The sequence below is a fragment of the Thunnus maccoyii genome, chromosome 16 (assembly GCF_910596095.1).
Source record: "Thunnus maccoyii chromosome 16, fThuMac1.1, whole genome shotgun sequence".
Taxonomy (NCBI): Eukaryota; Metazoa; Chordata; class Actinopteri; order Scombriformes; family Scombridae; genus Thunnus; species Thunnus maccoyii.
This window is the reverse complement of record NC_056548.1, coordinates 17,180,902-17,206,734: the sequence shown is the minus strand read 5'-3', so window position 1 is coordinate 17,206,734 and position 25,833 is coordinate 17,180,902. Positions and strand designations below refer to the sequence as shown.

At 43.7% G+C, this 25,833-nt stretch overlaps 1 protein-coding gene across 2 annotated transcripts; it reads right to left on the bottom strand.

Annotated features, from left to right (window-relative positions):
- Positions 1-401: 401 nt before the first annotated feature.
- tmem260 (transmembrane protein 260) lies at positions 402-25,833 on the bottom strand. 2 transcript variants are annotated; one of them, XM_042388870.1, is made up of 17 exons: positions 25,693-25,833; positions 25,456-25,572; positions 21,954-21,985; positions 20,184-20,335; positions 11,372-11,549; positions 11,146-11,259; positions 10,494-10,673; positions 10,342-10,382; positions 8,462-8,548; positions 7,268-7,376; positions 6,778-6,950; positions 5,619-5,790; positions 4,658-4,797; positions 3,848-4,024; positions 2,666-2,719; positions 2,318-2,402; positions 402-2,126 (listed from the first exon to the last, which is right to left on the bottom strand). In XM_042388870.1, exons 2-17 carry the CDS (start codon positions 25,562-25,564, stop codon positions 1,866-1,868), a joined length of 2,064 nt encoding a protein of 687 aa, XP_042244804.1. In that variant the 5' UTR covers positions 25,565-25,572; positions 25,693-25,833; the 3' UTR covers positions 402-1,865. The 2 variants fall into 2 exon arrangements, with proteins under 2 accessions (XP_042244804.1, XP_042244805.1); XM_042388871.1 differs by having other exon boundaries at positions 25,456-25,568.

The following is a 25,833-nucleotide window of genomic DNA, read 5'->3' as shown; positions in this document are numbered from 1 at the left end:
CTGCATCCCTGGTCACGGCGATTCCATGGGTTCCCACAATCCTCAGCAGCTTGCTGATTTAGGGTGGGCAACTGACTCTCAGAGACAGGGGAGAGGAGAGGAACAGAGGGGTTAGGGGAAGACAGGGTGAGAGGGGATGAGAGGCAAAGAGGGTGGGAGACAAGAGGGGGATGACAAAGGGGAGGACAGGAAGAAAGTAAAGTAGAAACATAAAGAGGGCATGAGACAAGAGACTGAAAACCACTCCGATGTAAACATGCAAATACACACATATGTAACTGAGGTTAAAAAATGGTTGAATGATGAAGAACAGTGACAGAAACTATTCTGTTATTAAACCTGTGACCCAGAATACCTAAGTCTACTTTGGAAAAAAGGTCCAAAAAATATTTTTAAAAAACAGAATCTTTATTGAAATATTTTAACGGTAGAAAGCAGAGTGACAGTTTTCCTTTTTTTTTTATACAAGAAACCGAACCATCTGTGCTACAATGGGTCGACTCTCATCATCCAGCCAGCTGACAGCCGCTAACCAGGCCTGCAAATGGAGAGGGCAGATTACATTCTGAGAAAACTACACATACACTTACTGTCCTCTGCTTTCTAGTGGCATCTTGAACAGCAGACTCCTCCAACAGTGCTTTATAAATCTTCTGAAAACACACTGGTTTGACCTCTGATTAACAAATTTTCATGGCACAACGCTCATTAAAAGCTGCATTGTCTAACTGAGGTGTCAGATCCTGAGAACATGTCAAAGATATAAATGTAGTGTTCAAGTGACTCTGGTGTCACGTTGTCTTCCCAGCAACCCTCACAGGGCTAAAAGTCTATTTTCCTGGGAGCTCGTGGTCTCGCGTGTCTACGTGTGTCCCTGCAGTTTGCATGACTTTGTGCTTGTCGGATGATCAAAGCACTTTGCTTTTCCGTGTGTCAATCTGTTTATTGTCTATGTTTATATGTGGTTCCGGCAGGGCTTGGGTAGAGATTTAAGCATGTTCACCAACACGCACACGCACGCACATACACACACACACACACACACAAACACAGAAACGAACCTCTAAAAGGGTCTCTGGCATTGTGACATTTCACATTTCATTTAAATCCATGAGGGATTACAGCCCTCCCGTTAGGAGGGAAGAGAGAGAGAGAAAAAAAAACACACTCATGAATCCATTAGTTTTAAACATTTAAAGGACCATCTAAGATAGACTGATGGATGGATAGAGGGGTGGGTGTGTAGTGCTGGTGATGTGGAGTGAGGACTGTGTGGCACAGCACAAGTCTGTCCTAGATTAAACAGCGGCTCTAATCCCCCATTTCTGCCCCCTAAATTGGGTTTCCCTCAATCTCTGCCATGCCAACCTAATGTGAGAAAAAGAGAACTAGAGCAGCGGCTGAGGCAAAATAATCAGAATGTTAAAAGCTGTGAGAGCAGAAGAGAGAGAGCGAGAAAAAAAAAGAACGAGATGTAACGATAAAGCAATCGAATGGGCGAGTTTAAGGGGAGCACGCACAGCTTGATTGGGGTCAGTCAAGGCTTCCTGAAGTCAAGCTCTGTCCCTGGTCAACTGTAAACATCCATCCACTGAAGCATGGCTCAGTACTTTTAACTCCATCTTTTGTGCAGAGTTCTGTACAGACCAGTACTTCTGCATCAGCTTTCCCCCTTCAGTCAAACTCCCAACTCAGAAATCCAATTTGGCCATTTAGAGACCACTACATCATTCAGCATCCCACTGGAGCACCACCTTTTAAGCATAAGAAGAGGCCTTAGACTTTGTCCCCTTCGCCTCACACTTCAGTCAAGCTCGCGGCACACTCTCAGGGTGCCAGCTCCGTGTAGGTCTCCCTGGATGCTGTCATGGGGTTCGCCTCCGGCTCTGGCGGAGCTTGTCTCTCTCTTTGAGCAGGTGAGCAACAGCCGAGCGTATGGCTGCTGCCTGGGGATCCGTGGGTTCCTTCTCTAAGTAGAGACTAAAGTGCTGGGTGCTGCAGGTCAGCAGGCTGTCTGGACTGTAGCCCCGGTGACCTGAGCGGAGCAGCCTCTCGCAGGCCAGTGCCAAGTTCTTGTCCCAGTTTGAAGGGTAGTCTGAGTGGGCCTCCACAATCTCCTTATACAGCTGCCCAGCAAACACACACACACAAACACATGTACACAGACAGATACAGACACACAATTATAAAAGCATATGTTACCAAAAATAACAAATAAAGCTGCTGAATATGCCATACTTTGCCTTGTGTGATACTTTAATCTTCTCCATTATTATAAATGACAGTACTGTTGCATGTTTGTTGAGGTCAGACTCACAGTGTAAGACAGCTCAAAGAGGCGAGCTTTCCCCTCTCCCTGCATCCTTTCTGCCAGGTCAAACAGAAAGAAAGCCGTCTTCATCCTAAAACAAAGCACGCAGGCTCAGGGCTAAGTGCTGGATGGATGAGCCATGCAGATCCACACTCTCAGACGCACCACTCCAATGGAGTGATTTATGTAGATGCCGCCACCAAATAGAATGTACATGTAGATGCTCTACCACACAAGACTGGTTTATGGAGATGTTCTAGCAGGCTAGTATGCATCGTGACGCAGCTTTTATCTGCAAAGTATACAACCTCTCAAAAGAAGAAACCAGTGTCTCCTGTAAAAAGTTTACTGTACCTGGCTTGCCACATCTCCTCATTAGCCACACGCTCCCAGGACGCAGGATGGAAACTGTTCACACATAGAACAAAAAAACATTTCTTTATCTAAACAGCCTCAGGCGTTAGCTTGTGCACAGTTCCACTAACTATAAATGATTATTTATGTGAATATATTGTTCCACCCAACTGTGCAGGTTTTGATACACTAAACATCAATGTTTGCTGCATAAACATTAAATGACTGAGCAACAATACCAGCTAGCACATTAGACATGGAGTAAAACCACATCTCCCTTTTTTCACTTTGTTGACTGTAAACACTTGACCTCTTCTTCAAAAGAATATTTTAGCAGGGTTCCCGAGCTAATATTTGGCTTGTGGGCATCGACGGACACGCTTGTCGTGAGGGTGCGGGAAATAATGTCACAGTATTCAGCCGTGGATATCTGAGTGAATGAAGGGCTGCTGGCAACAGCAACAGAATATGGAGCTTTGACTAATTCCACTTTTGACACAGTTATTGACAAAACGCAATAAGAAACTCATTATTTTTCATCTTCAGTCTCATTTCAAATGGCTGAGAGCCTAATGTCTTGCTCTGGTGGAATTCACAAAGAGCTGGATCACAGCATGGAGAACAGAGGACAACCTCACTGAGGGGAGCTCTGTGGAAGGACGACTGAAGACCACAGAGAGAAGCGGCAGCAAGGAGATCTTTTCTGCTTTTGGTGACAAAATAACGCAGTTAGGACTCACTGGTTGGGTTTTATTATCTTTCTGTGTCAATATTTCTAGTTTTCATGCGAAGATCATGTCTTGTTTTAAAGAACTTGCCAAAGGATTCATCTGTTTTCTTGGCAAAAAGGACAACAACATCTTGCTCATTTTGAACCCCTCAAAACTCAGTAACTCATTAAAGACTTATGCTGCGTATTGTTCAAACCTACAAAACTTAATTTCAAATTCTAGTTGAGATTCAAAAGTTTCCAAAGATATCAAATCTGTCTGGCTGAATTTGGGGAAATGTATATAAAATGATGGCCGAGCCATCTAGAATATTTCCATTTGACCGATTAGTGCAGCCATAAAAAATAACATTTCTGAGGTTTGAATATTCTGACAATTCTGGCAGACAGTGTGGATTTTTTTAAGCCTTAAAGCTACTTGAGAGGAAAGAAAGTGTTGTTTACGTGTGCACCTGTTGTGTGGCTCACTCCAGTTGTAAATGTTGCGAGTGTGATGGGCCCACTTTTCAGGGTGAAACTGCCTCTGAACGGGTACTAAGTAGTCACACACACCCAGGGGCCAGCGGGAGAAGCTACGTTCCCAGCTTGGGTCTCCATCAGACAGCCCGATGCAGGCAAACACCTCCCTCCTACAGAGAAACAAACACAAACAATCAGAAATAGGCTTCATACTGCGCCCTTCCACAATTATCTCCCTTTCCTTTCTCACCTCAGGTAACTGCTGCTGATGAAACACATGTAGGCTAACTCAAATACATTTCCTCATCCAAATACCTTTGAGCATCCCTCAAACCATGTGCTGCTCACCGAAGGCTCGGGCCCTGAGGGTTAATCCCACAGGTCAGTGTTGCCCCGCTGAGAGACAGGCATGTTGGCCTGGCAAACACTGCCCCCTGGTGGGCTTGGTATTAACAGGTCTCCTGCCAGTTTCTGGGTCTCAGTTACTCCTGGAGGAGTGAGTGATGAGAGCAGGGAGCAGCAACGAGTGCGCTAGAGACTATTTAACCAAATCAAGCAGATTAGTCGACTTCTGTAGTTCATCAAACTCATTTTATGGCCTCAACAGTTCTATGGGCTTATCTTCTCCCTGCACTCACCGCTGTGTCGACCATTCCACTGATCTCTGCCTCATTAGATCACCCACTTGTTCATTTGGACCATTGTATCCCTCTCAATTCATTCTCTCTCTCCATTTGATACCCTTTTATTTATCTGTTCAGACCATCCTTTTATTCTCTCTCTGCTCTCTCCCTGTGACTCACTGTCTGTTGTGGGACAGGAACTGCTCCAGACTGAAGGTGTCTTTCCCCTCAGGGTGGAGAGGGTCCCACCAGCGGCCAGGAAAGTAGACCCCTGGGTGGTGCTGCCCCAGCTTGGCCACATACCAAGTGTATGTCATCATCTAGAAAGAAGAAAGAGAACCGCCAACTCCATTCAAGTCTTTGTATCCAGTGTGATTAGCAATTAAAGAATTACCACACAGTGTACAATCCGGTTAAAGAGAAGGATTTATTGACTATCTTAGTGGCTTTCACTCCATGTTTGACGTTATAAGGGAGTGTTCTGTCCTTACTTTTCACTAATTGTTTATTTATTATTTATTACATTGCTGTTGTAAAGCCCCTTGAGATTGGACTATTTATTAACGATGTATGTAATGACGACATTAAACTAAACTAAGTCAGGTATCAGACAGACAAGGTACATTGACATTTTGCTAAAAGATATTGTTCGCCACACAAAATCTATCTATTCCGAATTTTATTAGGTCTTTCTTAGTTGACAAATTTCTCAGCTTATAAATGTTTTACAATTGTAAAACATACAGTATAATAATTTCATTTTAATTCTGTTTTTCGTGTTGTCTATGGATGATTCTTGTTTGTATACCTTAATGGTTTTCTTTTATGATTATTCTTTAGGCATTTTTTCCCTTATCTGGTAGTTGAAGAGACAGGACACATGTGTAGAGAGAATCACGTAGTCCATCAAGTAGTATGTGTCTTTATAGGCTATTGCGCCCATTAATACCTACATTTTTTACAACTTCATCTTAACTGTGTCCTCAGAGAACCTTTTCTTCTAGGTAGGTTTTTGGTTCTGAAATTAAGATGTTCTTAACAAGACTTTATTCTTAGTGTTGCTTTCTAGTAACATCAAAACTAAACCACAACTGTTCTGGACCCGACATAGACAAGACATCTGCGAAATTAAAGCTCTGACCTCCTGGTCGACCAGGCATACATCAGGCCGTACGTTCTGGCAGTAGTGTAGGTAGCGGAGGGAGTTTCCTGGCAGATCTCCTCTGGTCAAGATGATCGAGTCTGTCGGGATGGAAGCTAAAAGCTCCCTGCCGAACCTCTCCACCACACTGTTTCTGCTCTGGTCACATTCCCTAGGATCATCAGCGCACACACCGTCATACTGTATAGCATCATCAAAACAGCAGTTGTGTTTACTTGCTTTTAGAAGGGCAAGTGAGTGCATCCTTACCTCTGCTCAGAAGTGTGTGTGATGTGTGTAACTGCGTGTATGTGAGTGTGTCCCTGTTTGTAGGTATGCTTTCAAGGTGCTCTGAGGGTAAGTTGTCAGTGCCCCCACCCCTTCCCCTCTGCAGAGCGCTCTGGCTGCCTATCTAATCGTGGGGAGACAGGTGTGATGGGTCTGACAGCACAGGCCATGCTCTCTCCTTGATCAAAGCCGCTCAGTGATGGCTGTCTGGCACTCCCCGGCACTACGCTGGTGTAATCTGCCTTCTCGGACAGCTAACATCTCAGACTGAGCTCTGTGAGTGGAATCTATGTGCTAACCGTGCCTCTCTTTAGCCCCTACCATGGGGTGAGCAGAGAAAAACCTGACATGTGGAGTTCAGACCTGCGGTATGAAGCGCAGAGGAGAAACAAATCGGGTTGACTCAGGGAATACTTATGCATGGGGATTTGAGAAGGAACTAGAATGAGAAGGGAGTTTTTATTTCACTTTAACTTTTCTACACTGAAGTAACTTGGGACACAGGAGTACTGTAAAGTGAAAGTTGATCAAACTTGATCAAACCTCAGCAAGCATTTACAGCGATTGTACAAGAAGTAGCAGCTTTTCTGACAGGACCACCAAAAGAAACACAAAACAAACAAAACAAAAACTACAAAAAAGATGCAACAAAAGATCAGTTTGAATTGAGAAACTGATGAGAAACGTTTTTTTGTATGTTTCTTCTGCCAGGTTGAGTGTTCTGTGATTACTCTGCTGTTGTTATATCTCTCTAGTGGGAGATAATAATAAATAATGTTATGTCTTTTAACTTTTTACTCGATTCCTGACTCAACTTGATGATTTTTCATCACATCCTAAACCAAGTATGCTAACTTTGTGTGATGCTCACCTGTGATTAGTGTGCACCATATGTGCCAGCAGAGCCATGGTGAGGACCCAGCCTGTGGTCTTCCACAGCCCCCCATGGCCCAGCCTCCTCTCCAGCCCAGTGTGTGTCCTGCTCAAGCCGAGGCCTGCCAGCACACACACTGCAGCATCACTCTGGAGCCAGAAACGCTCAACCTGCAGGAAGTGAGCATACGCATTTACACACACAAACACACACACACACACGTGATTCCTGCAGCTTTTTTTTTCCTCAGCCCAGTCTCAGGTCCAGTCATGGATCTATTCCAGGATCAGCTTCAATAGGTACTACTGTTTAAGTGCTCTGATTTCTGAAAGCCTGTTCTACCTGTATGGACTTCTCATATATAGAAAATTGTGCTGTGATTGCAACTGTAACTCAGTCCATGAGCACATGTTTACATGACCACAAGTAAGTGAAAACAACAAAGCAGAGAGAAGATGGCAGAATGAGCTGAAATTTTATATCTCACCACTCCAAGCAGTAGAGGTCTACTGATGTCCAGGTTGGCTCTCCAAGCAAAAAACAGTGAGTAGACAAGCAGCATGGCAGTGAAGAGCCAGGACACTGAGCAACACGTTCTGAGACAAGAAAGTTATTCACATACTGCATTAAAATATTCATATTTACAGTACTTTTCATTATCAGTATACAAATATTGTTCTACTTAACTCTGGATAGCCATGTCCATAATTTAAGCCTCTGTCTGGTTATTTAATAAAAAAATACTTGTTTTGAATAACTCCATAAAAATATAAATGCAGGGATGGAGATCACAAGCCCGTGAGCAAATGTATACATGAGCCAGCTAAGAGGTGCATGATTGATTTTCTAATGCAGACTGAGTCATAATGAGCTGGTGCCAAGCGCTGAATCACATACTCATTACAGTACAGCTGTAAAATGTACTTATACACTAAAAAGAAAACACGTTACCCTTATGGCAATGACAAATCATCATCTGAACCTGAAGAGACACTTCCAAGCCACAGAAAAATACTTTTGATTTTCCTGCCAACAGATTGATATGACAGTCTCCGCTGGCTGGTCACTAAGTCAGTCAAGCTTCCCTTTATTTTTGTTTTCCTCACATTAAGCACAATAGTTAAAAAGTAAATGCTGACTTTTGAGTAATAAAATGTTCTTTAATATTAGGTAAATTAGCGTTTGCATGCTTTCATTTTGGCATCCTATAAAATGACCTTGCTCTTTTTTTTTTTTTATCTATGTGTTTGTAGCCAAGTTTATCAAAGTGCCCCCCAGGAGAAGGGGGAAGCGGGGGGTGGCCGATGCCCTACAGAGCCCCAGGGTTTCACTAGGCTTTATCAACTCCACCCCACAGACTCTCGCAAAGGCAACACTGTAATGAATTACTGGATCACGCTGCCACATGCGGATACATACAAGCAGCGATTTACTTGTACACACACAAACATGTTTTTGAAAATCCAAAATACACATCAGCCCTTCTTGATTTGACTGTGGAGCGATGCGACAGCTTGACAGTTAGGTGCCTCAGTGTTTTTTTGTATTCTTTTTTTCTAAGATCAGCATTTTGTCAGTGGTTTTGTTCGCTGTCTTTTACTCCAGGGGATTAGATTTGTGGTTGAAGTGGCTGCTGAGATGCGAGTGTGACAGAGTTTGATGTGTTGCATCCTCATCCTACCTATCCCATGAGGAGAGGAGGAGGCCTGTTCCTGCCAGCACCAGAACAGGAAGGGAAAGGTCTGTCAGGCAGTGGTCCAATTGGGCCCTGCACACACACAAGCACACATATAAATATATATGATGGACACCAAAGACAAACTCAATTACTCTCCCTGCTACTGAACTCAAGGACACCAATTATTAAATGCCCTCCATCCCTTATCAAAACAAACTCCTTGGACTCTGCGCTCCTCCTTTCAATCGGATTGACAGATACGAATGACTGTGTCATCCACCCCCTGCTGCCCCATCCTCCCCTCACAGCGCCTGTCAGTCACAGAGCGCTTGCTCAGAGCACAGAGATAGTTTCCTGCCTCTTCCTTAATACCCATCTCTATTTGACAGCTTATTGAGTCTCTATATCTCCCAATGTACACTATGTGTGAATGTGCTCACAAGCGTGTGTTTGTGAGTGTGTGTGTCAGCTTCTCCAGCGGGTTTACGTCTCCAGTGCGACATGCCTGTCATGTTCGCCTCTCTTCCCCATCTTGAAGGTGTGCTTGTCCATCAAGCAGCAGGGGTGATGGGAAGGGGTGGGTGCCTGGCAGAGGGGGGGCTGGTAGTGGGGGGTCTTAAGACGCACACGCATCCCCATCCCGTCAGCTGGTGAAAGATACCAGGAGTGGGATGACTGCAGTGGTGGTAGCGAGGAAGCAGGGGAGAGAATCGGGTGGAGGAAGTGGGTGGGTGGGGTGCTGGAGTGGAAAAATACAATTTCTCCAGCTCTATTGCAGTGTCTGTCATCACAGCTTGTCACGCTTAAACACCAGAGCTGAGTGATCATTTCAAACTGCTGGAGAAACAGAACACAGCGATTTGGCCCTCTAAGCAGGTTCAGTTCTGCTTTGATGGGAGAGAGTGGAATGGGTAGAACAAAAGCTGCTGGAGAGAGAGAGAGAGAGAGAGAGAGAGAGAGAGAGAGAGAGAGAGAGAGAGAGAGAGAGAGAGAGAGAGAGAGAGAGAGAGAGAGAGAGAGAGAGAGAGAGAGAGAGAGAGAGAGAGAGAGAGAGAGAGAGAGAGAGAGAGAGAGAGAGAGAGAGAGATGGGCTGGAGAAATGACTCTGGGCTCTCAGAACGGATTGGTGTCTTTGGTTAAACCTGTGTAAAACACCAGAACCGGCGTGAAGAATGGTTGGGTCCTTCATCTCTTGAACCACTTGTGCCCTTCACTGTATCTCAGATCAAATCCCAACATTTCTCTCTATTGTTACTCAACTACTCCGTTTTAGAATCTACAGTCTTTATAGACACAAAATGCTACCAAGGGCAAAGAGACTGCCTGAAATCAATGATGCTAGTGCTGAAACAATGAATCAATTAATTGATTAGCCAATCAACTTATCAAATTGTTGATTCATTTTCAATATCTATAATTGATTAATAAGTCATATCAAGCAAAAACAAAACAAATTTGCTATCTTCAGCTTCTCAAATGTGAGGATTTGTTGTTTTTTTCTGGTTTATAGTATATCTTTGGGTTATTGGAAGAGCAGTTTGAAGACTTCACTTTGGACTATTGGAAACTGTAATGGCCATTTTTTTGACATTTTTATAGACTAAATAAATAATTGATTACTCTTATAAATAACCAAAAGATAAATCAATAATTCAATTATTTTTGCAGTTCTAAATGACACAGACAGTTTTATTTTCAAATGCAATGTGGGATATGCAGACCAAGGAGATGAAATGCAACTTCAAAGAAAAGTGATTCAACAATAAGTACAGCACAGTGTGAACTAAGTACATGCAATGAGAAACTTTTGTTCAGTATTTCACATGTGTTTAGTCAAAAAGAAAGATTAAAAAAAAAACTGAAAAAAGGCCACACAAACTCACTTTAACATTGTGGTCAGGTTCACGGAGTTCTCTGTCTTTGCCTGCAAACACAAAAAAGAGAAGACAGAAAGGATGAAGATTAATGACATGATTAGAACTGAGTGTGTACATAGTAGTAGTAGTTTAAATATAGAAGGGCAAGCGGGATGTACCAGACTGAAGGTGCCATATTCAGCCCGCAGCAGGTGGGTCAGCAGGCCTGACAGGGTGGTCTGGTCCCCCCAGCTCCAGCGAGCTGTGTTGAGGTAGGAGGAGATGGGCAGGTAGATGTATGGCAGAAAACCCAGCAGAAAACACACTCCCAGAGACACAAGGATACGCAAAGACAGCTCCTGTTGACATAACATGGAATACGGTACTTATTTTCATGTTCCCCAAAATGGATGTAAAATTGACCAACATTTGAAAAAGCTGCATCCCAAGAAACCCTGTTTTAGATTTTTTGTTGTCACACATAACCAGGTATTTAATATATATTAAATTGCTGACAGTAACAAGACTCAGATGTGAGAAATTACTAGAGTTGGAATCAAGGAGGTTTTTCAGAGAAATCTATATACATATCTGTCAGAAACACTACTCCCAGGTTTCATTCCATTTTCTTGGATAAACCGTTTCCATTCATACAGGTACATACATATTTAGAAGTATTTCTACTTTACAGTCTGTAAAGTCCAAAATGAACAGATGGAATCTATAATTATTGACTGCACACAGCTGAGTGTATGATTGATAAGTGCCAATTTTATTGCCTTTACAATGTGTTTCTATGTGAGATTCTATAAATAAAGCCCTAGTACTTACCCTATGAGAGTAGAGTCTGTGAAGGACCCAGGGAATGACGACCAGTACGTAAAGCACCAAGGTGTGCTGGTTACAGAGCCCCAAACCACAGCACAGCGCCCCCCAATATGAAATCTGACAAGGACAAGCAATCCAGTACAGCACTGTGAGTTCAAGCCGAAGTTATCTTTGCAAATCACATGAGGAACAATCAGAAGGAAAATGAAAGACACAAGTCATCAGTTACCTTCCTCCTCTGAGAGGCGTTTTCAGCACAGTGAAAGCTGGCCGTCAAGAAGAAGAGCAGCCCGACAAAAAGGTTGTTGAGAGTAAAGACCTCTGCAACCATGGACCACTGCCAGGTCAGCCTGGAGACAGCGAAGAGTCCTCCAGCCAGTACTGCGCCGGGGCCGGGACCTGCCAACCTGACAGTGAGGGAGGAGAGGTTAACATTATTATATGTTATTATAAAGATTTGTGGAGGAGGATCCTATGTTTACTTAAAATCACATATCTGGTTCTAACCAAACTACGGATTCAGGCGCTGTCTGGTCAACTAAAATGCTGTTTTAACTTTGAAGACATTTACACTTTTCGAGGAGGTCGCTGCAATCATCAAAAATCATTTGAACTAAAAAGAATCTGGAAAACATTTTAACCAATTCAAATATACCAATCTTAGTCTTATTTTATTGTTTTTAGTCCATTTTAAAGGCTACAAAACTTCAAGTTGTTTTTCCAGTATGGTATTTGGCCTAACTTACACTGCAGTGACACAAAAAACAACAAAGTCAGCAGCTTCACACAAAATTAAAATTCTGCAGTCAAAAAAAAGCCACCACTTCCCCCAGACTAATTTGGGGAGCCATTATAATCTCCCCGCAACCCAAGTTTGCTTCTCGGACAAGACCTTGAAAAACACTCTCGGTGAATTGGGCCATTCATATATCATGAGAACTCCCTCCCTGGCAGCCGGTTGATCTCGAGCAGACTGGCACAGAAACCATCATGGTAGAGATAGCACTTTATCCTCAGCTTCTTAAATATAATGTGTGCACAAAAGTTTTCCCCCCTTCCTCCTCTCCTGTACTGTCTCCATCTCCTTTGCGGTAATTGAAGCAAACTTGGGATAATCTGTCATACGCTAAGACCCACCACTTACTAAAATGAGAGACAGAGGGGGAGAGAGAGAGAGAGAGAGAGAGGCGACAAATGATGGGGAGAAGGGAAAGAAAAGAAAAATAGTGCAGAGAAGTGTGCGTTAAAGGGGTGAGACAGTGTGCGGGATGAAGGATGAAATATAGAAAAAGGAAGAAAAAAGTTCAAGAAGAGAGAGGGGAAAAAAGAGAAAAGGGAAAAAAAAAAGCAGCCCAGTCCCCGGCATGCTGGCTCTGAAATATGAGCAGGCTCGACAATTAGGGAAGTCAGGCAGTATGGCCCTTTCCGCCATTGTGTGGAGTGGCTTAGAGTCCTCATCAGCCTATCAGCTAACTGACAGGCAGAGAGCTGCTCTATTCAGCACCGCAGATACAAGCTGCAGGCCAAACGGCTGCCAGGTCCCTTATGACCCCACAATCCCTTGCCGGTGACAGCTTCAAGCTCCATAGCAAATTAGGCGCTCTCACATTACAATCGCAGAAGACAGATTCCATTAACGGTATCTGAAATTGAGTAGAGAGCAGGCCCGTTATCAGACCTGACTCATAAGCACCGCCATTAATCACAAGGCATGATACCATTTATACATTTCCAGCTCTCTGCCTGCCGCTGTGATAGTCAGCCACAAAAGGCCTGATGAGACTTAGGCTAGGGGAACAATGGAGCTTTCTGAGGAAAGCGCGGTAAATCAGGAAAAAAAGGAGAGGGAGAGCGAGAGGAGGGTAGAAAAAAAAAAAACTCTTGCTTGCTGACTACTTCCCCTTTTTTTTCTTGGGTTTTCTCTCTCCTTCTCTCCACTATTTTTCCTCTGTGTTCAATGTAAGGCGAGCCTGGTGAATGAGTATGTATATATGTGTGTGTATGCGCACTTAAAAGAGGGGGGGGGGGGGGGGGGGGGGGGGGGGGGGTGGCGACTTTGTTGATGGGGTGTCTAGGAGTGGGTCTTAATAAGAGATAGCAGCGTCTTTCTCGCTGCACCGCTCCAGGAATTAGTTGTAACTTGAAGGAGGGATGAAGAAGGGTGGGGGCAAATGGGGACTTTTGTTGAGGTGCAGAGACCCCCCGCACCCATAATTTTACCTCCCTGCATGACAATTAACCCATAGCTCGTACACCTAGCAGGGGGGCTGGTTTTGAGGTAGCACAGGGTGCGGAGCAGTCGTGGGGGTCCACGGACAGGGTTATTACACCAAGTCTGTTCTGGCTTCTGAAGCCCCGCCTGATAGCCAGGCAGCACTCGTCACTGTTCAGAGACGCGCGCGCGCGCGCGCGCGCACACACACACACACACACACACACACACACACACACACACACACACACACACACACACACACACACACACACACACACACACACACACACACACACACACACACACACACACACACACACACTCTTCTTCTCCGACTTCTTTATTCTCCCTGAGTGGCTGACAAATCTCTCTGTTAGAGCTTGTCAGTCTGTAAGAGCCCAGTGATGTGTGTACAGTGTGGCTGTAAATGACCTGTCTGTCTGCGTGGGACCACCTGGGTCCCAGTCAGCCTCTCAGCCTCTCCGCAGCTCATTCTCCTGGCTGGCTGCTCCCAGGGCGCGCAGATAAAGCAGGACACATTCTGACACCAATGTGGCCGTGTTCCCTGTTATCACCACTCAATGCGGTGCAGGATGCTGCTGTGCTGAAATGTTGTGGCTCAGTGACAATGGCCTGGTTGAGACGTGGCAGGAGTATAACACGGCTGACAACGAGACTATTCTACCCTGAACTGATCCACCCTGCCAAAATTTCTATGTCATCACTTGGGTAATTAACTGAATGACAAATATTATGCATAAAGCCTGAAATGAGGCACAAATTTGGAAATAATGTGACTTAGAAAATTACCAATAATTCAACTTTTTTTCAACTAAGAGTATACATAAGGAAGAAACATAAGAAAATAGGGAAAATAAGAAAAACAATTTTACACGCAGGTTCAAAAGGAAAGATTAAAGGTAAATAAAAAAATAATAAATGACAATGACACAACAGGCTCTGGTAAGCAGTGTCCTATTCAAGGACACAACAAAAGCTCAGTACAATCACTTTGAAGTGTCAAAATGGGACCTGCCTCATTTACCCTCTCAGTTCTACAGTATAGGCTAGAGACGTGCCAGCACCAGTCGTCTGTGCTAAATAACAGCACACAAAAAGCCTACACCAGCACTATACACTGAATGAGGCTTCACAATGGCGTTGGCCAAGGGAGCCACTGTCACACACCACCCCGGGGACCAGACAATACCACAGCTGTGCCATCACGGATCAGTGCTGTACTGTTCTCTAACCGAGTGGTGGTTTGGGGGAGCAGCGCTGGAAGAGAATCACACATTCCTGAAGAGGGTAGAGAGCCCGTAGAGGAGGTGGCCTGCTCGAGCTGAGGCTGAGGTTTCCAGCTGGCCCTCGATGACACCCTAGGGGTCTCCTCTGGCCAGGATACCAGGCAGGGTACTTAGTAGCTATTATATGACAGTGGTAACTCTCTGATGCATTGCTTTGAAATTTCAAAGCCAAGCAGCAATTGATATACAAATTTAAGCGTTAAATGATACGATATATACAGTATACATGTCAAGAAATCAAAACCTTATTAAATAAAATACTTCAATGTGTTTTAAAGATAGTCAGTGTGTGGATTACAGCTGTGCAATATTTTTGTATTATTGATCAACTTTCAGTGGAAACGTATCATGACAATACAATCGTATTGTGTTATCATTTAAAAAATGTTTTAAAAAGGGGTATAGTAAGAATGTACATAGTTCAGTTTACAGTTGTATAATGTCATCTGTAACTCTGGAGGGAGCCTGTAACAAACTGGAGGCGAGCAGCTGGAAAGATATTTACCAGACTGGGAAGGTTTAAATAAAGATGCTATTGAGTTGCATTATGGGAAATGTAGGATACAGTGTTTTAGGGTCTTGACCCACACTTGACACTAAAAGTCAGATGTTGCAACCTCTGCTGCTTTGATTTTGATGATTCTTTATGTATGTATGTATCTCTTGTAAGTCCACAACTTCGTGGAAGTGCATTACTAAATAACTGGAGTGCCTCTTTAAATCAATTATTTCAGACAAATTTCAGGCAAAGATGAACAAAATTATATTATGTTATTTAAGTTTTTATTTTAAAGTGAAGTAATTTATACATAATTTAATGATATTGATTTCAGCCATATCACCCATACTTTTTATGGATATATTATTGATATTGCTATATCATATGATCTTGAACTTTTTAGGCTGCTCTACCTAATTGAAATACTCAATGAATTCCTCATTTTTTAAAAATTTGTTTTGTGTGAAATTATTTTCTGAAAGACCCAAAGGTTAGCACTAAAATAATATCACATTATCAATATTAAGGTAAACAAATCTAAAACCTTTAATTGTGTTCAGTATTGAATCAGCATACTCCTTTTTGCCTAACTGACTTTCCAAAACAGTATATCTGAATCTGGGATGCCACAACCTAATTTTAGGCCAATCACCAAACCGGGCACTTCACTGTCTTCCCTGCCTCATCCAGAGTGTGCAGTAAGGATGCTGTCTGTGCGAACAGAGACGAGGGTAAATAAGGGTCCCAGCTCTGCCGCTTAGACACCCCTCCTCCAGGAAGCGCTCCAGTGCTCCAAGTGCGTGTAAAATTAATCACCACAATTCTGCTCAAACAATGCAGCCACTGACATGACAATTTCTCCCAGAATGCCATCTTAATCTCCACCCAACACACAAAAAATTACAGGAAGAGGGAAAAAAAAAAAACAATTTACAAAAACCCTGTGTTTATGCAATTCACTGAATGCCATTTTTATTGCTGCTTTTTCCAACAAAGTCATTAGGCACACACCAGTGATACATAAATGTTGCTGTATAGATTCCATTAACTAATTCTGGCTGAATTGTAATTGCCGAGTCTGATCCGTCTCCGTGCCTGGTGCCTTATTAAGACTGCCTGTGGTGGGTGAGGAATGTAATATTGACGTCCGAGGCAGACACAATCTCAGGCCCACGGGCGAAAGGAATATTAAACTGGTACTGTATTCTGCTGTCTATCTAGCCCTCCTCCCTCCTCCTCTCTATCCACCTCCCGTAGCCAGTAATGAGGAAATAACATCTTCATTAGACATCTGTTTAACTGTATTAGAGGATGAGTCCTGGGGGAACTATTGGTCATGCTGAGGATGGGGGGAGTAAAGGGGGTCTGTTGGACTACAATATGACGAATGAGATACTGCGGAAATGGAACAAAAGGTCCAAAGATTGGGGCCTTTTAAATAGACAAACCTAAAATTGTCTTTTGCATTTTCAGAAGAAAACAGCAATGGGTGTATTCTCTATTGCCACTTGGGAGGAAGATTTTATCTGACGATAGCAGATGTGAAAGGGAGGGGCAATCTTGCCACCTGCAGGGAGAGGTGAGTGCATTATCCAACAAAACTGCTCAGCTGTTTCCAAGATATCACAAATCACGTTAAAAAAAAAAACTATGCAAGTGGCTGCAAAAAAACAATCCACCCCACACATTGCTCCTTCCTTGACCCCAAAAATATAAACACAACCCCACCCCTGTGGAAAAACAACCCACTTGAATGGGCAGAGTGGAGCAAGGAGGGAAAGCATCATCAGGACCATATGGTGGAGGTCCTTATAAGGAGCTGAAGACGCAGCACAAGGCAGGGGATGGCACCACGCCCACCCTCCGGTCCACTGAGGTATCAGCTGTGCCACATGGGCCAGCTCCTGGTGGGGGAGCCTTTCGCAGGTGTGCATTTTGTTTCGAGGGCCGCCAGGGAAAGGGGAGGCCAGACACGTTTGGTGTGCTTCAACAGTCCCGTTATGTAATCATGTGATCAAACAAAAAGTGCTGATGACTGAGCGTTCCGAGGTTGTTTTTCTGCTCTGATGGCTGTCATCACGCTAACGTGTCTGCTCCTGGTTTCATGGGATAAGCTCGGAAATGGAGAGAGATTCCTCTCAGGTAGCAGAGATTCAGAGCAGCTTTAGCAGATAAACTGTGAAACGAGAGAGCACAGAATACCGAGCTGTCTGGATTATCCCGCTATGAAGGGTGCATTCCTCTACAGACTCATGGCTGAGGCCTTTAGCATTCCACGGGCCAAATGTTTCTTTCTGTGAACCTCCAAGTGCAATCGATAGTAATTATCATTACGTCGACCATCCTCAAAGGCTTGTCAGGCCATGGTGTGAAAACATAACAAGACATGCAATTTGGCCATCAAACCATATGATCAAGCCAAGAGAACTGTAATTGACAAATCAAAGGGAGGCTAAGTGCTACATTTAAACTTATGCAAGAGAGAGAAGTGGCTTCCAAGCCTATCAACTTACATTCCCCCACATTAAACACGGCAATCTGGCCGACTAATTTAAATTGATACATCAAAGGCTTGCCATGTTGGGTATATTCCAGATGAATTTCAAGGTCTTACAATTTACTATTTGAGAGAAACTGCCTTCAAGTACCCGTATTAACTTCAATATATTTTGCCATCTGAAAATAATGACACAAAGAAATGATTTGTTTGGGGGGAAAAAGTCTACTTCTTAGCTGATGCAAACCTCCAAATAAGAAGTAGCGAAAAAGTTTATGTGGGTCTCAAAGAGACAAAAGTAACAAAAGACATTAGAGAAATTAATTATGTTTGAGAAAAGAACTAGAGCAAGAGCAAACGGATGTCACTGCAAGGGTAGAGCAGGTATGAATGACCGTCAATTGATCAGTTTTGGCATTTCATCTGAGAGACTGGTCCGGTCAGAGAATCCCTGCCGGGATGTGGCATGACTTCTGTGCCAGTCTTCTTGATATGGTCAAAGCACCCAATGCTCTCTGTGCCAGAACCAAGAGAGAGGTCTTGACCATCCGGAAACCCTGTACCCCTCTCTTCACCTTTTAGCCCTCTCCACTCACCAGGCCAACTCTGCCAGCTGATCCAACAGCCACAAGCTCATCCCAAACTAGACCCTGAACCGATAATAACAAAAACCTTTTATGCTTATTTTTCAAATTGAAAGCATAGATTATACATTCATACTTAAGAGCTTATATGGTGTGACTGTGTGCTCTGGCTGAAGTCCTTGCTACCCATCAGCCCTTGTTGGGGGGGTGGGTGGGGCTGGAGGTCCTCATAATGACTTTTGATTTGACCATAATCCAAAATTGGATCTAAATCCCCAGAGATTACAAACAGGGCTACAGTTAACATGCACACTGTAAGCTAAATATCACCCAGACTGCATGGATATTTTCTGGCCTCAAAATAACTGTCTGTAAATGTCTGGCCAAGAGCTGAGTCCAATCCTCCAATTGACTAGTAACTCATCAAATGCAAGACTAGAGGGGGTCAGAAAGGAGATAAAGCCAAACAGTCAAAAAGAAGCACAGTGTTCCTTCGCTTTCTTTCTGTCCTCTCTTTATTCTTTCCCTCTCCAATGTCCTGTACTGTCCTGGGCAGTGTGGTGGTAGCCGGCAGGTTCTGATTCACCTCAGAGGATCAGTAAGGTAGGGTATGGTCTAAGGCTGATGCAGTCTGGGCTTAGAGCCAGTCCCCAGGGGAGCACTTCCTGCATAGCCCCTGCCCTACTCCAGCAGGGCTGACCCTGTACCCTGACCTTCTCTGGACCACCTGCCACCTAGTACAAACTGGCCAAGCACACAGGAAATAGGCCCTGTACTGCGCACCTGGGAACAAACACACAACTCTTTTCACCTGTTTCTCCCCCACTATCAATGAGTCCACGTAGCCTGCCAAAGAGTACAGCAGGTAGAAATTACATCATATTCAACAATTCCTATTCTAGGAGAGTAAATTCAAAATGCCCCACTATGCATAAATAGTGACAAAAAGAAAAAAATGTTGACACTAAGCTGCCACCAACAATGCCATGTGGAAAATTACTAAGATCAGCAAAAGAATGATGTAAGGTAGTCCAGCCATCCACGCGAGATAAACACACACACAAAGAGCGAAGGGGTAAAATACTCCTTACATGATGGGGTCAGCAGCAGGCAAAACTGCAGGGTGGTACATGGCAATGCAAAGAAAGTAAACTGTGCTCATGACTGAGCGAGGGGAGAGGTGGTTGAAGAGAGGAGAGAGGGAGGAGCGGAGTTAGTGATCCTGTTCCTCTCAGACCCAGGAGGCAAGAAGGGGGAGATTAGAAATCGTGCTATGTCAGGATTGGGAGCATGCTGGGCAATGGGGGGGCAGGGGAACAGGGACGTCAGGGTGGGGGTTGGAGGGTGCGATAATTGTGATATACATACACACACACGCACACTCACAACGGGTGGCTGATGGGTAAACAGGCAGGGCAGGGTGGTGGGAGGGAGGAAGACGGCTAGGCTCTGCTCCTGAATACTGAACAGAGGATCAGAGACGCCACTGCCAATCAGTCAGGACCCAAAAATACCACTCTCTGTTCCAGACAGCATCAAGATGCAAAAAGTCAGTAGGGGAATGTTGAAAAACCTCCTCCACTCAAAAAATGTCTTCCTCTTAATATTACTCCCCTTGGATGTTTGACTTTTACTATACAAATTGATTAGAGAGTGTGCTCAGTTCGTCACGAGAAGGCAGTTGTCTGATTTCTCTGCAGAAGAAGGAAGGCGTCTCTGTACATGTATGATATGCAAGTTTGAGACATGCAAAGACTAACAAGATTTTGTGACATCACATCCAGTGTAGAGGCAGTCATGAGTGAAAACTAGACAACAAAAAACGGCTTCTCCGGGAATTATTTTTACTCAAGCACTTTACCTGAAGTCAAAGCACAGTGATAGCAGAGCAAAAAGAATTACACAAATACTCTACATTGTAATATTTTCATGTGCATACCTGCAGACAGTAAAGCAGAGGGCACCACAAGCTGCAGCCCCCAGCAGGCTACTCATCAAGTTGACGCTGTGGGCTGGCGAGAGTGAGGGCAAAAGACACATTGCCAGGCGAGCTAGTAGGGTGAAGACAGGGTATCCTGGAGGATGAGCCACCTGAAAACAAAATGACAAAGTAAGAAATCCAAATCCAGTGACACAATAAGAGATACATTCACAGCACCAAGAGAACAGCACATAAACCAGGTATGATTCACTGAAAATGTGCTTCAGCAGGTAGCATGCTAAGAGGGCGGATAGTGCAGATGTTGTACTTTGTTTTGAAAAGATATAGGAGTATAAAGAACTGGGGACAAATGCTAGACAGACAATATAGGAGAGCACTGAGTGAAAGTGAAAGAGTTGTAAGGAAGTGTTATTTTCATTTGTCCTTCCTGACTGAGTGGCAAATCTAGCTGCTATTCTGCCTTCAGTGGGTACCAGTGGTGCTGTGCTATAGAGCTGCAGTAATGGAGGAGAGTCAGACACATCCCGCCTGGTCTGACCGCAAACTGACTCTGCTATGATACAAGAGCCCTCTTCTCCCTCTCTCCCTTCGTCTTCTCACTTTTTTTCCTCTGGCCTCTTCCCAAGGACAGTGCAGCTCCCTAGAGTCTGTGGTAGAGCACGTGGTGCTCGCCAGCCCCAGCCCCCAAACCACCTCCGAGCCGCAGTCATTCTCGCCTGGGGGATCTCAGCAATCACAGCAATTAGCCGCTAAGTCTCCTTCACCCAGATAAGGGCTCAGTCATTAAACACAGACTCATTCCCTAGCACTGATAACACGAGCTACGCAGGCGGGGAGAAGGGGCAGCTCTTCAAATGAAGACAGAGCTGAAAGGTGAGAGTGTGACTACCTCACTGGTCACCTCAGATGCAGCAAATGCTCTTTGGCTACATTCAAACACGCAAAAAAACTTCACCCAAAACTGAGGGAGGGATTTGGGGTAGAACATGTAGGTCAGGAGAAGCTGAGGAGTAAAAGAGAGGGAGTTAAGCAGAGAGTAAGAGAAAGAAAAAAAGATAGCAACTCAGCAGGCAGCTTAGTGAACTCAATGGTAGCATCAAATTGTCAGGTAACTCCACCAAAATGAGAACGAGTTATGAGTGCGTGGAGGACGGACTGTGTGGCCGTCAGGAGTGGACAGACATGCAACTAAAGGACAGCTGAGGGACAACGGCCAAAGGGAGGAAAGGGAGGCAGAACTCTGGGGATCAGAAAGGGGGGGCCAGCAGCCTGGGGCCCAGGGACGGCCTGCAAGGCCCTGGGGAGGCCTGAAAGGCAGACAGGGAGGCCACACGGACTGCAGCACTAACGGCAGGATTACTGGCATAGTGACACCGACACAGCCTCCCTAAATGGATCACAGCGGCGTAATAAACTTTATTAAATAATAAAACTTATTATAACTGTTAACCCGATTTAGTTCATTCTTCGCGGCTTACACACACACACAAAAAAGAGGGGTGGATATAATAAGCCTTATACCGTACATAAGGCAAAGCCTACAAAAGCCATCGCCTTACCATTGACTTTAATTGGATTTGAAAAACGGGTTGCAAATTATAGCATTCTCTACTTGCAACTTAGTAAAATAAGTGTATAGAAAAGAAGGGGAAAAAACCTGTGGACTGAAAGTAAATTAATCTGCTTTCTGCCCATGCTTAATTAAACTTCCTTAATGCTTATAAGAGTTAATGAGTGAATTGATTAAACAATACAGCTAATACTTACCCCCAGCTCACAAGCAGTGGTGATCAGTTCTCCTGTGGAAGAGAATAGGGCAGGAAATTAATGTAAACCCAATAATTATTATTAAGAGACAAGTCTGCTCCCAAAGTTTTCCCAAATCAAATACTTGCACTGGGGTTTTGCATTAATTTGCCAGGATCAAAACCTGCAAATCTTCCCAGTGTGACATTTCCTAAGCGGCACGCTCATTCTCTTCATCTCTCGCTTCTCCCCTGATGCCTCCCTCCCCTTCTCCAGCACATACACATAGATATAAACACACACGCACACACAAACCATTAGACTCCCCCTCCAATGCTCTGTCACACAAAGACACACATATGCTGATCTGAGAATAATGCTTCCAGTCCCATCCTCCCCATGCATCAGGGTCCTTTCCCTTCCTCTTTCTTCTGCCGCTCTACGTGCCTCTCGCCTGCTCCCACACTCCCAGTGTCTCAATGTCTCGTTTAGTCCGTTGGGCACAAACAAAAAGCCAACGTTGGTGACAGTCACAGAATGAGGTAAGCTGTAAAAATAAGAGCCCGTTGCACAATTTCTTGACAAGCTCTGTGTGAGGCGCAGCACAAAGTGAAAAGAAAACCCCTAAAAGCTATTTGAGGAAGCTTTAATGTATCTGGGCACAAACCCATTTGTGCCAGAATACACCCAGAGCGTTTCAAATTATACTGATTTCTCACCCAATGTTTGCATCTCCCACTCATGAAAATTGAAATTTGGTTCAGATTAAATGACATTGATAAATGTTTGGGTTCAAGACAGCTCCCTCTACTGGTACTAGATGGGTAGTCCTGCATCTCCTCCATCCAACAGAGCCAATGGAACAGTGGCCTGCCTCGTTTCCTGCATCAAGACGGACAAGGGTACAGTCTATTATTGCAGTTTTACAGTCTACAGTATATTACATGTAAGATGCACTACATGCAGCCAAGGAAACAAATTACATTAAATAATTAAAAGGTTTTTAAATTAACTTTTTTTTAAAAGCTTTGGGTTAAAATAGCTCTCTAGGGTTACACATCACACTGGTTCAGAGCTAATCAAACATTAAAAACAACAACTAAATATAGCTGGTTATTTTAAGTCCAAGCAACTGTGAGGGTTTTCACATATTCAAAATAAACAAAGAGAAACTTACATTTGAACAGCAGGAACGCCAGGACACCAACCATTATAGAACAGAATGGCTGAGTTTCAAATGGCAATGGATGCCTCACTTATTTTGCAACCTTGCCGATACAGTGAATTATGATGCCTAAATTTCTGCCACATGAGGAGCCCTAACTCTTATCAGTTTAATGGACCATGAAGTCAGAACTCCTCCACCTGCACAGCTTAAATGTTTTCACAGCTCCATTTCACCTGGCATGAGCCGCCAGCTACCTGCCATCATTTTACATCACACTTTCTCATCCTTCATCGGGTTTCTCAATTTCACTCATTTTCCCTCAGTAGTGGCACACTTTTACACCATTCAACATAGAAACTCAAACTAATACTGAGCCAAAACATCCATCTCAGTGCCATATAGATGCAGTTCTGCAGCCCCAATACTAAAAAGGGAAAATATTGACTCAACGGGGTAGCAGCAAGGGTGCCAAGAGTCTTTGTGATAGTGGAGCATGGGCACCCACACCAGTCTTCCCATAATCCCCATCATTTCCACACTCCACATTCCTAGACAACAGCGTACCCGCGGGGCTGCGCTCAAGCCTCTCCAGGGCACATCACACCTAAAGAGATTAGGACACAGAGACGGAGACCTGGAGAATTCGGAGGGTGTTCAGCTGGCACTATCAGAGCGGGCATCCTGCACCGTCCCTAAACACTGTGGAGAAGGGGCTGGCCATTTTTTCAAAGGCTCTGTTCGCTAGACAGCAGCACAACCAGCCGGGCTACTCAGCGCTCCAATTGCCTGCTCTCTCCTCATCTCTGCTCGCTCATATCTGGCCGAGCTTTTCATATGCTTTCATTCTGCAAATGTGCATTCCCTTTTGCAGCTTGTATGCCAGAGCAGTGCAAACCTAACAAGCAGAGCCTTCATGCCCTCAAGTCCACATTTACAAGTTTGTAACCTAGCTATCACTTCTAAACACTGTTTGTAATTGAGCAAGGCATTCCTTCATAAACTGCATTACAAGAATGTTGGAAAACACACTGGCCTACAACATGTAAAGGTGCTGAGTGAAATACATTTTAGTCCACTGATAAAACTCCTTACAGAACAGTGAAAACTTAATTTATGCAGACACACATAAAAAGGCAAGGACTGTCTATAATTCTTTGGCATTACAAATGGTGTTTATATTACCCACCATGGTAGTGCAGTGAGTAAAAAACAATGTTTTGGCACTTATAGTTTTACTGTTTTTTTTTTCCTCCTTACAGCTTCTGGAAAAATTTAACTTTTGACAATGTAAATTTTCTGTTAGTTTTATGAATGCACTGTTGCAGTGCAGGTGACCAGATGGATCATATGGACAAAATTATCATTATAATCATTGTCATAGCATAATCTATAATGATATGTCTCAACATGTACAGAAGTATTACAAATAAAATGTTAAATTTAAATTAATCCAGTGGGTCAAATATTCATTATAAATATCCAATGATATTTTATCCTGAAGCAACGGTTTAACATTTCAGAGAATTCTCTGATCACATACTTCGTGCTATCACAAGTAACACCAAATTCCCTCTAAAATCAATATCTAAGTAACTTAGAACATAGAAAATAAACTTTACAGTCCCATCAGGGCAGAATTGGCAGAAATGTGTCTTACTTTCAGTGAAGACAAGAAACACAGTAAAAAAAAACAAACAAGATTAAACACATCACAAATCATGAACAATACAATATCTCAAAATCTAATGGTAAAGCGATAACTTTGTGCTGTGTGTTCATTATAATCATTGCACATGGCACAAAAGACCTCTTGTATATCTTACCAGAGGTATATATAAGTATAGTGTCATCAAATGGGTATTGACTCAGATGAATTTACTCTACAGGGCAAATGCAGTCTCTTAAAACATATAACTCTGCCTCTGACATTAAATCTTCAGAATGAACTAGACTCAGATATACTTTCATTCACTTGATCAAACTCTAGAGTAGCTGGTCTCACTGAGTGACTTTGAAAATATTAATATAGGATCTATTAACAGCTCACTAAGAAGCCGCCTTTCATTTCTTTAATCATTTGAAACTTGTATTTTAAAAGCTAATGTTTCTGGGTATTAGTGTTTTATTTCCCTGAGAGCTTTATGCCCGTGATGTTTGCACAATTTGGGGGTTTTTCAAGCTGGTGTACCTGCACCTACTGTACCTGCAGTTCCCGTTGGCGTATAAAGAGGAACAGCAGCAGCAGCACCACGGACAGCTACATAAACAAGGCTCCACACGATTGGCTGCCCGGCAACACAACAAAGCCATGTGACATAACCGGAGGAACATTAGCATTAGCTGGTTAGCACCAACCTGAGTCTCCACCGGGGACGGTCCTCTGCACACAAGGCACATACAGGGCGGCGACACAAGCGACCGTAGCGCCTGTCAGTATCCAGCTTCTCCTCTGCTCCACAGACATCGTCCTTCCTAAATAAAAACAGATTTGTTTTCACACATAACATCCGTCGAATAACTAGCGAGCTAACGTTAGCATCCATACATGTTGAGCACTGGAGAATGTAAATATGCCTCTAAGCTATCAGTTACCTGAAGACCGATGTCAGACTAGAGCTGAAGTGAATTCATATGATACAAATTGATAATTTAAGATTTTAGCGGTTTTATTTGTGCCGGCTTAACGCTTCTGTTCCCTCGGATGTAACGTTAGAAACCCAATTCACGCCGATG